The 20,082-nt window shown below is 45.4% G+C and overlaps 1 protein-coding gene and 1 long non-coding RNA gene across 2 annotated transcripts; both read right to left on the bottom strand.

Annotated features, from left to right (window-relative positions):
• Positions 1-3,144: 3,144 nt before the first annotated feature.
• LOC120838335 lies at positions 3,145-16,503 on the bottom strand. Its single transcript, XM_042293393.1, has 11 exons — positions 16,474-16,503; positions 16,197-16,431; positions 13,358-13,429; positions 13,225-13,287; positions 13,111-13,152; positions 12,976-13,038; positions 11,794-11,841; positions 8,868-8,941; positions 7,405-7,627; positions 4,062-4,184; positions 3,145-3,679 (listed from the first exon to the last, which is right to left on the bottom strand). The coding sequence occupies exons 1-10, from the start codon at positions 16,501-16,503 to the stop codon at positions 4,066-4,068; spliced, it is 969 nt and encodes a 322-aa protein (XP_042149327.1). The 3' UTR covers positions 3,145-3,679; positions 4,062-4,065.
• Positions 16,504-16,795: 292 nt separating this feature from the next.
• Positions 16,796-19,828, bottom strand: LOC120838331. Its single transcript, XR_005715077.3, has 2 exons — positions 19,485-19,828; positions 16,796-16,899 (listed from the first exon to the last, which is right to left on the bottom strand). It is a non-coding gene; the product is annotated as an uncharacterized LOC120838331 (long non-coding RNA).
• Between the last annotated feature and the right edge of the window lie 254 nt (positions 19,829-20,082).

Raw genomic sequence — 20,082 nt, 5'->3', positions numbered from 1 at the left:
TGGCCGAAGCTCCCCAAGACCATCTACCTATACACACGATCATGCCACGAGTGCCAGCGACGCAAGAAACCGCCGACGAGGCCGGCCGGACTTCTGCAGCCCATTTCTCCTCCAACTACACCCTTCCAGCAGATCGGAATGGATCTACTTGGTCCTTTTCCGCCTTCGACGTCGGGGAACCGCTGGATCATCGTCGCCACAGATTATCTCACGCGGTACGCCGAAACGAAAGCTCTTCCTTCATCGACTGCTGTGGAAGTCGCCAAGTTTTTCATCGAGTCCATCGTCCTCCGGCACGGCGCTCCCGAAGTTCTGATTACAGATCGCGGATCTTCGTTCATGGCCCAGCTGACGCAAGATATCCTTCGTCTCAGTGGCACCGGCCATCGTCGAACCACTGCATACCACCCGCAGACCAACGGGCTGACCGAGCGACTCAACAAGACAATCGCCGATATGATCTCTATGTACGTCGACGTAGAGCACAAGACGTGGGACGAGGTGTTGCCCTACGTCACGTTCGCCTACAATACGGCGGTTCAGGAGACCACTGGATTCACCCCTTTCCAGCTGGTACATGGTCGGAAGGTAACGACCATGCTGGACGCAATGCTGCCCCATGAGCCATCTGACAATGAGAGCGACGACGCCCAGGCGGTTGCTCAACGCGCCGAAGAAGTCCGCCAGCTCGCCCGACTCATGATTCAAGACCAGCAACGCGTCGACGCGGGCCGCTACAACCTTCGTCGCAAGGACGTTCACTTCCAGCCCGGAGACAGGGTGCGGGTGTGGACGGCCATCCGTCGCGGCGGCCTCAGTGAGAAACTGCTGAAACGGTACTTTGGACCATACAAGGTACTTCGTCGCCTCGGCGAGCTGAACTACGAGGTGATGCCCGACGGAACAAGAACATCATCACGCCGCCCACCACGACCTGAAGTCGTCCACGTCGTGCGCCTGAAGCCGTACTACGCTCGATAGGACTGTGGATCTTATGTGTTTCAAGTGACTCTTTAGTTTGCCGTTCTTTTTATGTGCTTTGTTTTGTTTTGGGTTGCATCGGGACGATGCACTCTTTAAAGGGGGGAGTAATGCCGCGCGCGCAGCTGGACAAGTAGGCAGCGCGCGCGTGGCCTAAGGGTTATCGCGCTTGCCTCTCGCGCGGAGGGCCCGGGTTCGATTCCTGGCCGCGACGGCGCGTTTTTGTTGACAGTGTAATTTGATGTTCTAGTGAATTCGAGAACCGTCTTGCTGGTTCAAGGTTGGAATGTTCTACACACCCAACCTTCTACGCCGAACGATCCAGAAACCCACGAGGGTACATAAGGGATTCCGCCAGGCGAGCGAATTCAGTTTCGCCCCAGCGTTCGACTGTGCTGCTCCGCCGACTTCGACGCCCGCGACGCTCTGTTATTATCGTTGTACCCCTTTTATTTTTTTTTTGGCACAAGTTCGCCACATTAAACGTTTATTTCTTCCTGTTTATTTCCTATTTTTTTGGTCAGCACCCGTGACAATATATAACTATATAAGAGGAAGTTGTTGAAATAAACGTATAGCTGAGTTTGAGACCTGTCTGTTTTTTCTGTTACTTCTGCTCTTCAAAAAAAAACCCAGTCTCAGGGTAAACGACGAAATGGTTTACACTCTAACAGAACCCTATAAGCCATGAAGTATCAATACAACTAGGGAACAGGTAAATTAGCAATAGTACCACCGAGATCTAAGAAATGCAGACATTTGGTTTTAAAAAACATGCAAAAAAGGCAACAAAATTGTTAATTTCACTGTTCGAGGTTTCTAAGCGATTTTTTTTAGCTTTTGTTTTGAAGTTAAATCCAACATATGATCAGGCAGGTTGTTAAACACCTGTGGCACATAATAATCTGTGTTCGTTCACCATAAGGGTGTTTTGAAATCAGAGCTGCAGAAATGTCGGAGGACCACCGTTCCTCTAGAAAGCCGCATAAAGGGCGGAAAATTGAGTTTATGAAATATAATGTCACCCGTGGTATCTTGCCTATTAAAAGAAACAATTTTCAAAACACTTTCTTGTAAAGAATTAATTCTATTGCGCCAAGCAAGGGAGCATTCTGAAAAAAGGAATATACCGTATCGTAAAAAGCTCAACGCGAGATCATGTGCTAAAGTTTTACAAACAAAGACAGGACCAAACATTTTTATAATATGGAGAAAGCAAAACACGCTTCTTAACCTTTTCCATAAGTGTGCCATGTATGTGTTGCTGGCCTAATCACTGTCAAAATATATTCCAATACTGTGGGGATTGTGATCCCTCAACATTCTGTCGCGTCAGCGTTTTGGCGCGCCGTGGCGGCCGCGCTGGCGTAGCGAGAGGCGGCGCTGCTTACCACTGTGAGTGGCTTCCTCCTCTCTCCCCTTGGGGCGATTTCCGTAACGAACCCCCGCACAAAGGAGATCGACGTGTCGCTCCTTGATTGGCCACTTCGCCCCCGCCGTTATCTTAAAACCAGCGGACAGCAGTCTCGCTCTCCTCTTCTTCCTGGGATTCGGCGGCGGCGACAACGGGGACCCTTCCGGCGCACCGGTGAGCGTTTACCCCGTACTTTGTACCTTTGCCCTATCGAAAAGACCATCAGGAAAATCCTGATGGTCTGATGGTCTGATGGAGTCGTATTTTGGGACGGCTAATGGTCTGATGGTTTGATGGTTTGATGGTCTGATGGTCTGATGGTTTGATGGTTTGATGGTTTGATGGTTTGATGGTGTGATGGTTTGATGGTTTGATGGTTTGATGGTTTGATGGTGTGATGGTTTGATGGTCTGATGGTCTGATGGTCGAATAACCTGTCGTATTTTGGGACGTCCATTTTTAATAATTGGATTATGGTGGTTTGATGGCTAATTTGAAACATTGAAGTTCGAGTTGGCCACCACTTAAACAAATGGTTGAGTGCAAAGCACGACAATATGTGAATGCATAATGTGGAAATTTAATTACGCCATGTTTGGAGCGTGACGAAATGCATGTCCCACTTAGAATTGAATTATATTGTCCACTGCACACTAGTAATCACCAGCCTGATGTATGAGTACGGCAAATGCAGCTACTAATAAGAATAAAGTCAAACAAGCTGCGTTGCTTTGATATGTTTATTATGAAATTATGACATTATACATTGCTTTGCTGGGAGCATATGGTACAGAAAAACCACAACATTTGAGGAAGTAACATCGTGACTAATATGAGTTGAAATGTCATGACGCGTGGCATGGGGTACTATCAGCACCACCTGTCAGATTTTTCAGCGAACCTCAGTGTTTGCTGAGGTTTAGGCAGATTGCTGATTGCACTCATTGCACCACTATGAGCTAGATTTTGACACGGAACGGCATAGTGGTGCAATGAGCGCAAGCGATTTGTCTCCACCTCAGCGCATGCTGAGGTTTACTGAACAATCCGAGAGACAACTCTCATAGTATCGTGCGCCACGCGTAGTGGCATTTCAGCTCGTATTGGCTGCAATAATACATTTGTTCCATTTCAACAGTATTTCCAATATATAACTTAAGCTAAATTAATATAAAAAAAACGGTGAAAAGGCTGCATCGAGTGCAAGCGATGGCAGACCTGCAGCAGCATGAGCAGTCCGTGGCGGGACCATACGTTGGGGCAGGACAGGGCAAAGGGATGAGCCTGGACATATCAAGGGCAATTTAGTGACCAATGAGACCAAACACGGGAAGATTATTGACATACGTCAACAAAAGAGTGGGCCGAGAGACGACAGAGGGACAGTAAGAGTGACATGCTTCATTGTAATTGTGTTACCATGCAACGTTTTGGGGATTTATTGAGCACAGCCTGACGGAGTAGCAATAGCAATCAAGCAACCCACAGCCTTTTCAAGTGGTCAGCTGATCAACACACTACTTTAAAGTTGTTTGCATAAATATTTAGAGATATATTAACCTCTAAATAATTTATCTATACCATAATTTAAAATAATTGCTTGTAAACTTGAGACCCAAAATAGTATGTTACTTAATTAAGAAAGTTATACTATACAAGCACATACCTTTTTAGCGATTTCTCCTCAGATCCGACAGCTTTTCGGACAGGTACCGGCGCATCTTCTGGTGCCGGGCTGCCCTTTCAGCCTGGCGGTACCCCCTCTCCCTTAGGTATAGCCAAAAGCAGCCTGGAATATGGAAAATCCAGGGTAATAATTCTTTGCAGTGCTCAGACCTAAAGGAATTTTGAACCAAAATTTGGACTTCAGAATACAGAGCAGGAGCTGTAGGCGGGACGCTACAATCCCTACAACACTACTAGTAAGGCAACATTTCGAATGGATGGCCGTATTTTTAGAAAAAGAGGTTGAGATTGAATGAGGCCGACGAGGCACGTGATGTGAAGATATCTCGTTTCCTCCTTTCTTCGCTTTGCCCCCTCAAAGCGGCGAGGCGGAGAAGACGCGAGGCCATTCCCTCTCTTTCTTGGAAAAACAAGACGTAAACATATCTGTCAAATGCGCCTCTTTTTTTTTTTAAATACGGTCATCCATTCGAGATATCTCTGTCTGAGTGATGTTTTGGTGTTCGTAGCATCCTGTTGCACGCTTTTGCCGCCGTGTTTTGCGGAATCCAGATTTTTGTTCAGCATCCCTTTAAAACATTGTAGAACACCATACACACAGGCTGGAGGGTCATAGTTTAAGAAGACCAAGTGTAAATTAGTCTTAATGGAAGCAGTTAACTGGCAGCTGGCACCTTAGAATTTAGACAGTTCAGAGATTACCATAAAAGCAAAAGTACCGCAGCATCCTGATGCATGTTCCACTCCCACCCTGGCTTTCGTTAGATTCTTTTAAGCACAAAACAGGTAACCCATGTCTATAAATCTCACTGCTAGGCCAGTGACTTTGTAAGAAACAGGAGCTGCAACTGGAGATAAGTAGACAATGAACACTGAAAACTGCTTACATTTGGTCCTCATCTCTCGCTGTGGTAACAGCTTAGACAGGCCACAGAATTTAAAAATAGAATTATGAACAGCAGAAACAACCAGTGCAGTTCTATATAAAAACAATCTTTCACATTCCTTAAAAGATCGTCCATTCATGGCCTGGCTACAATATTTATAACCCTTTTTGGTAGCACTCTATGAGGTAGTCTACCTTATATGTTCACCTAACTTTAAATTTTAAGTTAGGTTACCCTCAGGATATTATAGCTGCTTGTTTTTGCTTAACCTTCTAAAAGACTCCAAATCATTATTTCTTTACTTAACCAATATAACAATCTGAGATCTCCATAACAAAGCAATCCTTAGGTTCGGAGTCACTTGAACAAAAAAGAGAAACTGATGGTTTAAATGAGTTCAGAACATTTACCCCCTACAGTTGGCATACATCATAAAAAGTGCATTTCACACCACGAATATACATGTCAGCAAGTCGATTATGACCATAAGAAAATTAAATGCAAATGCTAAGAGGAACAGTTTATGTTGCTTTTCTTCCCTGAAACTAATAGCCAATATAAGTGAATACCTTTCGTAGCGTAGGCTATTAAAAACAAGGGAATGTTTGTTCCTGCATTTTTGCACATTTCTCTTTTAGTTCAACATGCTGCTTTGAATTTTAATCTGATGCATGTGTCCCCACTAAGAAAAATAAGTAGATAAAGCAAAACAAACAAGTTTTCATAATGCCGAAGTTAAATTCCTCTAGGAATTAATTGGTGCTTTTCGAAAAAATGTGCTTGCACAAGAAGTTACACAAAGTCCAGAATGTAGCTTAGAGTAAATCTTAAAGGGGCACGGAAACGGAATTCCAGAGCTCATTTGCTAGCTTGGATATGGGCTAAGTTGCAGTATCACCTCGAAAACAACAATCTTTCGTTGAAAGGCACGAGAAAACTAAATTTAAAGCTAGTTAAACAGTCTTTCAATGTGCACCTGGTGGATGCCCCCAAAGCTTCGTTGGGAAGTAATCTAGCAAGGTTAGAGATCTTGTGACATAGTGGTGACATAACAGAAACCGCTACGTAGCTGCACTACACATCGGAGCAGCGCCGCTCTTTGGAGGTAACTCAACTGTTGGAGTAATCTCGCCCTGAACACGATGACCTTGACATGACTTATCTCACACGTGGGCGCTTAGTTGGCTTAGTCCACGTTGGTCCATGCAAAGCCCACAGGTGTTTCAAATGGCTAGGCTGTAGCATGTTTACACCACCATGCAACCGAACCGCAACTTTGCCGGATAACCCACGACGCATCGCACACTCCGTTGACTTCTCTTCGAGCGCTTGCTCGAGTTTGCGGCTTAGAACGAAAAATAAAACCATCTTTTCAAAATAAAAATGTGCAATTATTATTTACGGTTATTATCTGTTATGCTTGACTTTCATTCTTGGCAGGTCACACGTCCGGGTGTTAGCGGACAACCTACTAGAGTAAAATCTCGGTGATACTAATTGGTATGAATTTCAGAATGAAATGAATTCACAAATTCCACGGTCAAAGCGCAATGCATACAACGTGAAAATTTTCTGGTATTCCAAATACCTCGACATGCTGCAACCACTGATATGAATGCATGCCCCGCATCTGATAATGGTAAGGAGGCCACAATCGGTGACTGTAAGCTCCCAAGGCTCCGGGCAGCTGATTGCCGGCTGCTGCCAGGGATCAGCCGCACTTTGTTTACTCAAAGACGTGAGCTCAAAATTAAATGCGTTTTACAATCGGACACAAAAACTAAAACTAAACAAAATGCTAAAAGAACTGTGCAAAGTGGCCAGCCCCATCACCATCAACACATGCTTCAAATCAAATCCAATCTGAATCCAAATTCGCTGTTTTGTTTTTGCGATCTTGTGGAATCGTGGTTCAACCTTGGAAAAGCAAAACCAATTTTACTTTAAGGTTACCTTTAAAAAAAGTGATCGCACTGGCAAAAAGAGAAAACCGAGTGGTGTTGGTCGTGTCTTCGGTGTGGTCCACGGTGACATGCGAGCTTGGTTGGAAAGACAAAGGAACCGAATATCGAGAGTGTTCGATGTAGGGCTTCAATAGCACCCAGTGTGGGCACTTTCGAGTATGTGAGTTTGATAACATGCTTTCTATGAGGTGTATGTTGTTCAGCCGTCATATTTTATCTGCGCAGTAGAATCGGCACCAATTTTTTTAATATTCATGGGTTGAATATAACTGTGTGTTACTATCGGGGGCATGTTAGAATCGTGCAAATTACATACAAGATATTTTCTGCCATAAATAAATCCATGGTAATGCATTCCTTGTGCTTCAAAATATAAATTTCATTTCGCTTTTGTTGATACGAATTTAGCATGAAATATTTTACGCGACCCCGCGAGGATTGTATCAAGATTTTAAACAAAATGCTTGCTTACCTGAGAGAGCCTGCACCTTGTGCGGAGTAAGTGGGGCAAATGCTTTTTCTTGCCCCGCTGCTTTTGCTTTGTTTGAGAGGGTGCCGGTCACTGACTTCTCTAAAAGCACTTCCACTGGCCAAATGGAAGAGGCCGTGATTTTACAAAACATAGAGTCGCTCTCCGCTTTCTGCATCTCCATCCAGGATTCTTGATTGATGTAGACTCCTTGCCCAGCATGGATCTGCAATAAACAAAACCGAGAAAGTTTTACACATACCAGTCGAGTTGACACAAAGTAGTCCTGTATTCTCCAAGAAGGTGCATCTAAAAAGCACTAAATAATTACAGGTATAAAATTTAGGCCTTTAAATTTAAAACAGTACTACCTTTAAATTCTCATCCACATGGGCATCTGCAAAGTTGATGAGCCCACAAAGCTTCATGTCACTTGCATCAAACAGGTATGTAACCCCTAGTTGCATCATGTGAGCGTGACAATAAAACATTTGCAGGCCCTGGCTATAACTACAATTAAGAGCCTGGCTACAATAATGTTTTAAAGGCTTATGGTAGCAATCAATTCAATCTACTGTGCGTACACCACCCTGTTCTTTTAATGTACCGCATTAACTCGTGTAAGGGCCGCACTATTTTTTCCCGGTTTGAGGGCAAATTTTCTATGTGCAGCCCCATACACGGATTAAAAAAAATAAAAAAAATATCTGTATCCACATTCCGAAATGAACGTACATGAGCACACTCGGCTGCACTGGTCAGAAACGCCTTCACTCCGGAATTCAAACTCAATCGTCAGTCGGATTTAATTAGTTTACATACTGCGCAATACGCATCTTTTTTTTTTTTTTTTTCCCGTACTTGATAGCATGCGCGGCAACTTTTGACTTCAATCCCGTATGACTGTTGAAGTGGTACTTGCCCATAGCTCTCAGATTGCGCGAAAAGGCAGACAAATTGCGACACTTTGACACAAATCGAAAAACAAAAGGAAACCTCCGCAAAGCGTACAGTGGTGTTCGAAAACTTAGTGCACGCGCGAGCCGAGCCCGCTAAATCCCCATTCCTCGCGCTTGCCACGGAACCTGACATATCCTTTATCTTTTCTCAACGCCTTGCTGCAACACAAACGCATCCCATTTGTGCCGCCGACCATGATCGAGGTCGACAGCCATTATGCCATACGGTGATACGGATGAGTGGAGAGCAGATATCAGAGATGCGGACACGTGCTGCTATGTGCTCCGGCAGAGGCTAGTGCCACCTAGCGATACAAATTCATAGAAAACGTGGCATTACAGTCGGCACGCCTCAAAAACAAGGGGGTGCGGTGCATACGCAAATAATTTCAGTAATTTTTTTTTTTTTTTGCAATGCTTTGTTCTAAATATGGGGGTGCGGCCCTGACACGCGATTATACGGTATACCATACATTGCATGGAACTGCGAAAAAAATTTTATTTTACCATTTCATCCTCATTTTGGAGGCCGATGGTGTGATCCACGATCTCGTTCTTAGCAAGGCCGTCCACCTCAGCAACTGAAAAACAATTTCACATTAACTAAAGTTATGACAGTGTAAAGCTTTTGAATTTACATTAATACAAATGCAAACAGGATCATGTTAATATTCAGATTTTTCTATACTCTAGGAGCTTGAAGAAACTCTTTGCAAGAGCTTCACTAGTGGAACACGCAGTAAAACATCTAGTAGAACCCCGATAATTCATCTTGGTTGGTTTGAAATTTGTATAATTATATACATATATATGTATAATTTGCAATATTTCCATGGTTCCGTAACTTTTCATGAAAAACGTTCAGCCTTTCCATTCTTGTGAAGAGGGAAGACCAGCGGAGCTGCACTCGATACACTGCTGCAACGCGCACGCGCCCGTTTCCCGATTCTTCTTGTCCGACACGCCGCCGATCGTGGATACGTCTCCGTTGACCCAGAGTCGATTGCACTAAAGCCTGTCTATCCTGGGAAAAGTGGCGCCATTCATTGTTGCAGAAATGCTCGAGGCATGTGCCGCACCCACTTCTGAGAAATTCATGGCGTTTGAAATCTAACTCAGTGCTGCGCTGTGCCACCATGATCTTCCCAAGGGCTGCACGTGCCTCGTGTATCGATGCACCTTGCGCTACTTTCGAAACATGAAGGAGCTTTAGGTCGCACACGGTGCACGAGACGCCAGACGGGTAATCCACGGACTCCCTCTGGAACATCACCGTCGCGCCCGGCAACTGTTTTGCCGGCGTGGAGTGCAGTCGTCGCCGGGCCTCGCACTTGCGTTTGGCCTCCGTGGCACGATCGTCATCCGTGGTGTTGGCCTGCCCACGCCCTTTACATCGCTGGTTTTGTTCTCGGCGGCGGCTTTCCAGGCAAGCGATGTGCTCTTCTTTGGCAAGGGAATCTGAAGCGCTCGACGTAGTGAAGTCGAGGCGACAGCGGCTTTGCGGTGGTTACGGACCCATTCGCACTGCTGCGTACGTCGCCGCTCTTTCCGCAGCCAGTCTTCTTTCCCCAAAAGGGCACGCGGCTGACCCATCGTAAGTCCAAACCGAAACTGACAAGAGCGTAGGAAACAGTGTGCTAAACAGACGAGGACAAAGAAACACATGTGACGAGCGCTGCGCTCGTTACGTGTGCTTCTTCTTTGTCGTCGTCTGTTTTCGCACTGTTTTCTACGATGAATTCCCACCAACGCGCCGCCCAACAATCCATTCTTCTATGATAGCTGGAAAGGTTGCCGCCATCTACCAGCGACGGCGGCCACCAGACTGGTTGTGTGCTTGCCGCCGTCGCTTATAGATGGCAGTAGCTGTCCAGAGGCGTTTTTGTCGACAAGTGTTTTGTACCGGACACGATCCTCGGGAACCAAGCCCTTAACAGCGCCGCTGTAAAATATAATCCGATAATAAGAGCGCTCGCGCTTGCCTGCCCGGCCGATTTGGTCTTCCAGGTTTACTTTTTAGTTGCTAGGCGGCACAAGTTGGCATCCTTATCCAGCAGCAAAAACGAACATGGCACACGTCTGTTGTTTTGTTTCCTTTTTTTCTAGTCTGTGCACTTTGTTTTTTTAGCTTTGGCACGCTTACCAAAGGCGCCACTGTCATCTCGCGTAGAGTTCCTGATCTGCGTCACTGATCAGGAGGGGTTCTTGTCGTTGCGCCACAGTAGTTTGGGCCGTTTTGAGATGCACACGCTTTATAACCATTCTTAAGAACAAGGCGAGGATGGTGAAGGCATACAACAGGTCTAAAATAGACCTGTTGGTTATCGGTCTATTTCTTCTACCAGTACACCGAGCAAACGGAACCTTGTCTATTGCTCGACTCAGTGGTGCTCTAATTCCAGTGGCAACAGCTCTGCCAAGTCCTTTGGGTTCCCGAATGACGAAAGGTAAAGACGGGCTGCTATACTTTTGATTATACAGTTTCGGATTGCCGAAAACTTGCTGCTGCATGTTTCATTATGGTAGAGTTATTGTAGAAGGTCAGAAGGGACAGGGCATTTATCTTAAAATGAGCGGTGTAGGCAATATCGGTGTTAGAGCACCGCAGCTCGCTAGCATGTGCGTGGAGCAGCTGGCGCTGCAGAAGGAACCTGCGAGAGACCGTGGCGATCGAATCACAGTCGCTAACTACTGCAAAGTTAAATGGGTGATTGCAAGTCTGTGAATACTTGAATAGTAGTTTTGTGTAGATTTTGTTACTTTGTTGTGCCGTGCAGTAAAAATTTTTTTCTGTATAAAAAGCGTGCCTAATAAAAAAAGAACTTGCAAAAGAAGTTTGGACTTGTGCTCAGAATGGCGATGTGCGCACATCTTAAGCCGCGAAACAGCACCGGCTGGGCGCACTCTGCATCCATTGATTGACGATTTAATGAGAAGTGGCTGTCACTGAACATGCACTGCTGCCAAGCCGATCTCAATCGAACGACGCAAAGTCAAGTGCAATCGTTTCGGAAGCGTTAGACATTCGCAAAAAACGCACACTTTTTTTTTTTTTTTCTACAAAAGATTACATTGTTTTGTAGAAGAACAAGATAGGATGCAAATTCGTTTGGAGTTCGGAGGCTGCTTCGAACTCCGAACGAACTTGCATCCTTTTGTCGCCGAGGGTGAAAGAGAGGTAGAGGAGGGACAACACTTCTCACACCCTCCCCCATAACCAAGCGGTTGCCATGACGACAGCACGCGTATTGTTTTGTCTTTTTCTTATTCCTTTTGGAGAAACCCAACGCCCGTTAGGGGAGATTTGGCGCTGCCGTCTGCAATTGGAGTCCCAATGGGAGGTACAGGAAGATTCCGCCGGTTGACTAAAGTATGGGTTCTGTTAGTATGATAAACATCCGAGTACCCAAAGGTCGGGCCATAAATAACTTACGTGGTGGGCAGTCGGGCCCTCCAGCATCTCCCGCAGGTAGTCCTGCAACTGATCAAAAAGGTCGGGTCAGAGAAAGGTGTTTCCAGCAGCCCTGGCTAGTAACTTCATATAAAGTCATGAATTTTGGCACTAGAAAGGACCATATACAACAATTCTACAAGCCATCCGGTGTGCCCCCTAGCAGCATTACTCATGCGCATCGGGGTGTAGGCAGAAAGCGCGGCATTCCACATCAACAAATCATGAGGATATATTGTCGCAGGCGCCAGTTTGGGTCCTCATGCTATTTTTAGGCGATTTAGTTTTCTTTGTCTTCCTTGTAACGCCCGACTGTTCTAGTGGCCTTTGTGAAATGGAGAAGGCTCGGTAAACCGTAAAGCGTTGCGTGAATGGTGAAACAGAGCAACCCCAAGGAAGAATAAACGCTATGAACTCAGCATGACATTATGCTGAGTGTTGGCATTCGGAAGCTGCTTTCCACACTCGCATTTTCTGCACAATCGGCTCTCTTTCTGCGTCAGGTGGACCAGTTAGTTGCGACTCGTTTTGGTCGCTGCTAGCCATATCTGGCATAAGCACATGGTCACATTTCAAATCGTGACATGAAACAATATGCAAAAAATAAAAAAGTTTATGTTCGTAACTTTCTGCCAATCTGTGTCGTAGAAAACAACTTTGGCCGTGTGACTGAAATTACCTAAAGACTGGCTTTCCAAATGAACACTACGATCGCAAAGCTTGTCTTAGTGATAAATGGTCTCAAGCAGTAAGCAACCTTGATTCTTACTAAATCATTCATACTAAAGCTGCAGTACCAAGCACAAAGATATTGTCAGTCTTTATGTCAAAATGTGCTTAATTTTGTCGTCACTATGCAGATAACCATCACTGCATGAACTTTTCATGAACACTGTGATGCATATTCATAGTGATTTCGTCACCATATAAAGCTGATTCAACACGATTCACTTTGCCACTTGTCCAAAAGTTTGACTAATTATCTAAAAATTTACAAGTCTGTAGCAAGCTCCCGCCAGATGCACCCAAACCCAAGTAATGCGTGCGTCAGGCAAGATCGCCAACAGCAAGATCACATGCGTCACTCACAGAGCTGAGAACAACTCATTTTTAGAAACACAAGGCACAATCCTGATAAAATAATAGCTGCTAAATGTTTCTTACCTCCACTGGCCACAGCTGCCACTGGGGCTGGGCTAGGTGGGGCTGGGACTGGCCTAGGTGGAGCTGAAAATAATCCAGTTGTTAATAAAACTTGCAGTACAATGCTGGTGATTAGTGCTACTAAATGTTTCTTACCTCCATTGGCCGCAGCTGCTACTAGGGCTGACCTAAGTGGGGCTGAAAATAATCCAGTTGTTCATAAAACTCACAGCACAATGCTGGTGATAAGCGCTACTAAATGTTTCTTACCATCTTTGGCCGCGTCTGCCACTGGGACTGGCCTAGGTGGAGCTGGGACTCGCCTAGGTGAGGCTGAAAATAATCCAGTTGTTCATAAAGCTCAGTACAATGCTGGTGACAAGCACTACTAAATGTTTCTTACCTCCAATGGGCACGGAGATCCCCGCTTGAACAGCCGCTGTTACAGCGACCCCTGGCACTTGTTCAGGAAGGGCTAAGAATAATCCAACATCCAATATCATGCCTAGCACACTAGAAATATGTATCAGTTCCATCTAATGACCTCTTTCATGGATCAAACTTCCCGCTTAAAAGGCTCAATATAATGCTATGCCGAAACAGTTTCACCCATCTTCAATAAATGCACTCTGTTTCTGGGACCAAATAATGTCACCTAGCTGAATCAATAGTAAAAGAGGTCTGTCCCACATACAATAAACCAGCAGTGGATGGCAAATTAAGGGAAGTCAGCCATTAGGCTGACTTCCCTTAATTATAACGGCTACCTGGGCATGAACTGTACATCTGCAAACAATACAAATGACGACACTAGGTACATGTTTCTTCAACAACAGCCATCCTCACAATTGTTGTAACCTTTCGGTATGTCAACAATACCCCTGGCACACAGGGAAATCAATGTCATTTTCAGCGAATGTCATTATTCTTGCAGACCGTGCTGCACATACATGTTTAACGTCATTAGACTCCATGATGATGATTGAACACCAGTCATTGTAGCAAACTATTACATTATTATATTTTAGAAAAAAAGCACTGCCTGTAGCAGGGTTCTTAAACATTTAGCAGGGTTCTCTAACCTTTTGGTCCCACGGAACCCCAGGAAACCAAAAAAAACTGCCTCAAATTTTTGCCGACCAAGAAGCAACAGAAGCACAATCGTAGGCAATTTCGCTTGCTTCTCATATATTGCCACCATATCATTCGCAATGTTAGTACAAAGTGAGATGAAGGCGCTTTGCATGATCCTGCCGCGCAGACCACGGCGTGGGGGACGGAGGGGCAGGAAGGTCAAATTTAGGTGTTTGCGAAACCCATGAGACTAGCTCTCGGAACCCAGTTTGAGAACCCCTGGTCTATAGCTTGGAACTGTCTCCTAGATTATTTAAACACAATAATAAGCAGATCTTACGCTGGATGGTATTACTTTGTTATATTATTAGCATTATTGTAGGTTCCGGATTGGACACCAACGCAGCAATTCGAAGCCGAAGCTACATTGCGATGTAGCAACATAGCCCCTGTGGTGCCACGGCTGTTATTAGAGCGTGAACCTGGTGATTTTGCATGTGCTTGACTTCTGGCAACCGTACTTATGTGTCTACGTGCGAAAGATCGCACAGAACTGCAGAGACACAAATTAAAAGTGGGAGCTGCAAAACATGTTGCAAAACGTTCAGCACTGTTTGCTCGCGTGCTCATTTGCGGTGGCTCAAGTCTTACAAGTGTTCTTCCCCTGCTCTTACGAGGGCAAACGTCTCAGCTGCAGACCAGTGGGCTTTCTGATTTGGTTTTTCTGCCTCAGAAGCAGCTCACATTGAAGCGGGGAGATCCATAGCCAAAACGTGATCAAAACGCCGAAACCGCCGTTGTCGACTTAAAACTAACATGGCCGACCATCAGGCGCCAAATTTGGTGGATGAGAACACGAGTAATTATTTTACATTCTGCACTCTACTGTCTTTTAGTTAAAAAAAGAAAAAAGAAATGCATATCTACTAACATATGTCTGAATAACTCGTAATTTGTACCTTTTACAGCGGAGCTGTTATAGGGCTAGTTTCCCCAGGATCGTGTCCACCGCAAAAGAAATGTTAACACAAAACTCTGGTTGCCGCCGTCACTCATAGATGGCGTAGCTGTCCAGAGTGTTGTGTTTGTCGGTTGTCTGCTTGCCGCCGTCACTCATAGTTGATGCAACCTTTCGAGCCTTTCCACTCTGGCTTGCTGACTTGTGGCCGGCCATTACTTCATTCCCACCATAGTACAACTCCGCTGGTCTTCCTTCTTCACCAAAGTGGAAAGGCTAAAAGCTTTTGTTATTATTATCTCAGATTACTGCGCCCTACAGTGTCTCTGCTGTCGAGATAACACAGTTTGCATGAAAGTGACTGCGAATGAGTTCGGCATAACTCAATCAGTAGTGAATGCCATTTCCAGTAAATGTCATTAAATACTGCCGTATGGCAGCAAACGAAAGACACTTCAGGCCGAATGTCATTTGCTGGTAATGACATTATTTTTCCCGTGTGACAGCGGTATAACTCAAACACTGAATAAACCTAGAGTCCCAGACATTGTTTAGACCTGATTGTCCATAAATTTCGAGAATTACCAAATAAGCATGATATGAAGTTTGGCATCGAGAAGGACAGCATACACAAACTTTACAAACCATTCGGTATTGTTGCAATAGTATACACAGCTGTACCACACAGCAGCTTGTGCCACATAGCAGATGGCTGCATACGTAGTCGACACTCATGCATTTTGCTACCACCGACCAGGCGGCACAAGCTGCCGTCTAAAATACAAAGGTGCTCATTCGCGCCCATTCAATCAAATAATGCTGTCGCACCCACTGGCTGCTGGTGTAATTGGAATTGTTCTTGACAACATTCTTAAAGCCGTGTTAAAGTCAAGAAAAAGCACTGTACAAGATGATCATGAGTTGTCGGCAATCTGCTGCATGAGATGGTAGCAAGTTTCACCACACCCCTAAAGTGGGGATTGCACATATCTTTCTTTTTTTAAGCTTTCATGCCTTGTGAGCTTGCCCACTCCATATTTTTCATGTTTCTCTTTTTAACCAATGTGGCCGCGCTTTCGACACCTGGCAATGTTTGTGCATTTCTTTTAGATTTGAGTATCCTTTTACCTTTTCCATCAAAACACCAGTACAATCGAAATGGATGCAGGATCACTATCTACATATTGTGAACTAAGTAAACAGCATTTACCTTTTCCAAGCACTTTTGCGCAAAGAGCAAGCTGCAGCTCGTGGTTTAGTTTAAGCAGGCCCTCGTTCTCGGCCTTCAGGCGGCGAATCTTTGCTGCCCGCTTGTCGAGCTTGGCCCTCAACCTCAGCACCTCTGGGTTCTCCTCCTCCTTTTCCTCCTCCGAGTCACCCAGATACTCCACCAGCTCCTTTTCAACTTGGCTTTTTACACCGCACCTCAGATTTTTTTTTTTTTTCTGAAACGGAAAGGGTGATTTACTAAACAAGCACATACTTGCAGTACTTTGTTTCCTTTGCAAGATTTCCATTAAAGGGACACTGAAATAAAAATTCTCTATTTTACTGCCGGAATGGGTCAGGTATTTTCAGGCAAAACCATTGATCGTCTTAAAACAAAGAAAATTCTCAAGAACCAGTGGGACGAAATCTTGCTCCAGTGCAAGGCTTGCTCGGGACAGTAAAAGTTGAAAAAAAAAAAAAAATGCAGAAAGGAAAAAAGGTTATAGTTGTTCGTTCTGGAAGCGACTGAGACTCTCCCACAACTATATGTCTGAAGTCTCGAAATCGCAGTGTGACCCCTGAATAGGTATCATGACTCACTTTCGTCAGGGTTCCTGACTTTTCTAAGCTGGAGGACCGCTTGGCTGCTGGTTCTGATGCCCGTTCCCGCCTGGCTGATGGCTCCGACAGCTTCTCCTTGGTATCTAGTGGACATGTGATCAGAAGTCAACAAATAAATTCGAAATGCCATCTTAAATATACTTTCCTGCTGATTTTTGACAGTTGGCAGTCTGCCTATTGCAGGGGTCTCAAACACGCGGTCCGCGACTCGCTGAGAAGCGGCCCGCAGGCCCGCTCCTCAGCGATTTTCATGTCTCGAGCGCTAGAAATGACATGTGTCATAGTGATCTCATCTCGTCGATTCATTTTCGCTCGGAAAGTAGCTCCGCTCTTTTCACCTCTTCACATGGTTTATACTTTTCTCTGTTAATTTGCCCTTTGTTTCGCTTTATTCTTTGCTTCCCAGCTTTTCTGTAATGTACGAAAATTCCGCTACCTGTCTACAACCTCGAGCTATTCGTTGAAGGATACATTTCGGCTGCGCAAACTCTCGCTTAGCAGGAGCAAGTGCTAAAGATAAAGCCATGAGCTCGGGATTCTCACCTTCAAAAAAACATCACAATAAAAGACGAGTATTTGTTCAGAGTGTTATAATAAAAATAGTGAGGAATTCAAGAACTGCCAAATTAAATTATTGTTTTTTAAAGACATGTTGAGCTGGGAACGATAGATTACTTGCTCTCTTGTTCTACTAAAAATGCCAGCACGTTGGCGGGGCAGTGTAATTTTAATTTCTGTTATCACATCAGGTCAGTGCCCAAAGTTGTCATATACACAAATCAAATTTAAAAATGTCACTGGCAAAACTGAGAGTTTACAAAAAGCATAGGGCACGAGGTCTCTTCTCATTAAAATGTTCACCCCCCCCCCTACCCCCCCCCCCCCCCCCCCGTCTTACGGAGGCCCTCCAACTTTCCAGTATGGGCTATCTGGCCCTCACCCTCAAACGAGTTTGAGACCACTGACCTATTGGAACTGTACTAAAAATGCCGACGAACGCTTGTATCTACGTCACTCCCTGCTCAGTGAACACTAACAAACAATTGCAATAAGACTAAGGCTATACGCACAACGTCGTGCACCTTGATCGGAAGTGGCTTTACGCACGACACGGAGACAGGGGTGGAACTCATGAAATGTACTTGGGAGCAGCCACGGGAGCAGCCGAAACAGCTGTTTTGGAGCAGGTCGGGAGTAGCTAAAACTACGTTCTGGAGCAGGCTAGGAGCAGCTGAGATCAGTTTTCATTGCACTTCAGCGCGTGTCTTAGACAAGCACGGGAGCAATTTCAATTGTGCTTAGCAGCACAGATGAACATGAGTGGTTAGGGACTTAGGTAGATGGGATAACAGTGTGGATGCTGGGGGGGGGGTGGGATAACCCCCCCCTCCCCCCCTGCATCCACGCCGCTCGCAAGGACAGTATGCAACTGCTGGCTGCTAAATATAAAACTATTAAACCCCCCCGTATACCCCGCTTCGAAGCATCCAGCCGGCAACCCAAGCCCCGCTGTCCCCCATGCACCTCTGGAAAGGGAGTCCCAAACCAATTAGCTGAGCGAAGTTTCGTCAAAAACATTCGGTTTTTTCAGTGTTAATCGTACAAAAGAAATTGCTAAATGCCTCGACAAAACACAATGTTAAAAAAAAAAAAATTTAAAAGAAAAGTAAGTTGACAATGGGGATTGAACCAGGGTTCGCTGTGTCTGAGGGAGACGCATTACCTCTATGCTATGCTACATTTCATTTTATTTATTTCTACTCGGGAGAGACGGGGGTGCGGCAGAAAGGCCAAAGGCAGCCAGACAGCCTGCAAAACCCAAACTAGATTTAAAAAAAAGGGGGGGGGTAGATGAACAATAAACACTAGGAACAACAAAGAGGGGGGGGGGGAGATAAATAACAGCAACAACAAAAGAGGGGGAGGGGGGTAGATAAACAATAAACACTAATGACAACAACACTATGCAGTCAGAAACGGAAAGAAACGCGAACAGCAGGCGGACGGCCCCCAGAGCCATGCCAAAGCCCGGGACCCGCCGAGCTAGGGCTGAACACATCCTACTCGAATGTGTTCGACCCCAGTCCGGCGCGCTCCAAGCTCCAGCGCAGCGCCGGCGGCGCCCCGAGAACCGTCGACCGGCCACCCCCGCCCCATCCCGCCCCGACTGCACATATACAACAAGGATTATGACAGCGAGTGGCGGAGATGACTGGCCACCTCTCGACGAAGAGTTCCATTTCTTCACGCGACGTGGGCGAGCACTGGGTGAGGCTAGTAGGCAGTGAGCGCCAGTGCGCAATGGCCCTCACCGCGAAAAGACGGACGGTGTCTCTCCGTGCAACTTCGCTAATCTCGTATTGACAGCTGGTTTTATACGAGAACCAAAACTTTTCGCGTCGCGAGTCCTTTCTGGTCGAGGTGCAGGACGTCGTGCGTATAGCCTTATTCTTCCAATAAACATACTTGCTCAACACATCTTAAAACGTCAAATAACGTATCGCTAATTAATTACATGCACTTAATATTGTTTTCTGCTCTCCTTTTGACCGACCCGGTACTCTCCGCCGTGTGTGCATTCGCCCAAGACGTGCAGTGACAATTCGCATAACTGCCATACAAACGAGTGTCTAGAGGGTTGAACCACCATTGTGGATATATCACTCACCCGCCAGCTTGATGATCTCTGCATCGTAGTATCCACCTCGAGTGTTTTCGTCCCCATCCCAAAATACTTTGTAAGTCGTCCTCCTTTCAAAGTCAGCCACGTTGGCTGGATGAAAGTTCTTCACAAGAGCTGTCTGGACGATTGATACTTTGCCATCTTGCAGAAATTTCACTTTGGCGAACATGCCCACTGGGAGGGACGCGAGGAATGAAACGTACAAAAAACAAAACACACGGGAAAGATGCAGAAATACGCGGTACAGTACTACAGTAGAAAACGCGAATACGAGGGAATACACTAGGAACCGATACACAAAAGAAACTCGAATAAAATGGCCGCGATGGATCGCGTGTTTGCTTTTGGATTTGGATTTGGATATGAGGTTAGCATCTTGCCAACGCAGTGTTGGCAGATGGGAAAAAAAAGTGAATTCAGTAGATGAGATACTAGAGAAAAATATTATTTTTGTATTCCCGACCGTTCTAATAGATAATATAACTTAATAAATGTTGCACTAATCAAGACACATAAATTATTTGTGGCATCTCCATCGTTTCCGTGACGCCGTCAAGCCTATATGCCGTCAAGCGACCGAAAC

The sequence above is a fragment of the Ixodes scapularis genome, unplaced genomic scaffold (genome assembly GCF_016920785.2).
Source record: "Ixodes scapularis isolate PalLabHiFi unplaced genomic scaffold, ASM1692078v2 PGA_scaffold0__279_contigs__length_252992795, whole genome shotgun sequence".
In the NCBI taxonomy this organism is placed as follows: domain Eukaryota; kingdom Metazoa; phylum Arthropoda; class Arachnida; order Ixodida; family Ixodidae; genus Ixodes; species Ixodes scapularis.
This window is presented reverse-complemented; position numbering and strand designations above follow the sequence as displayed.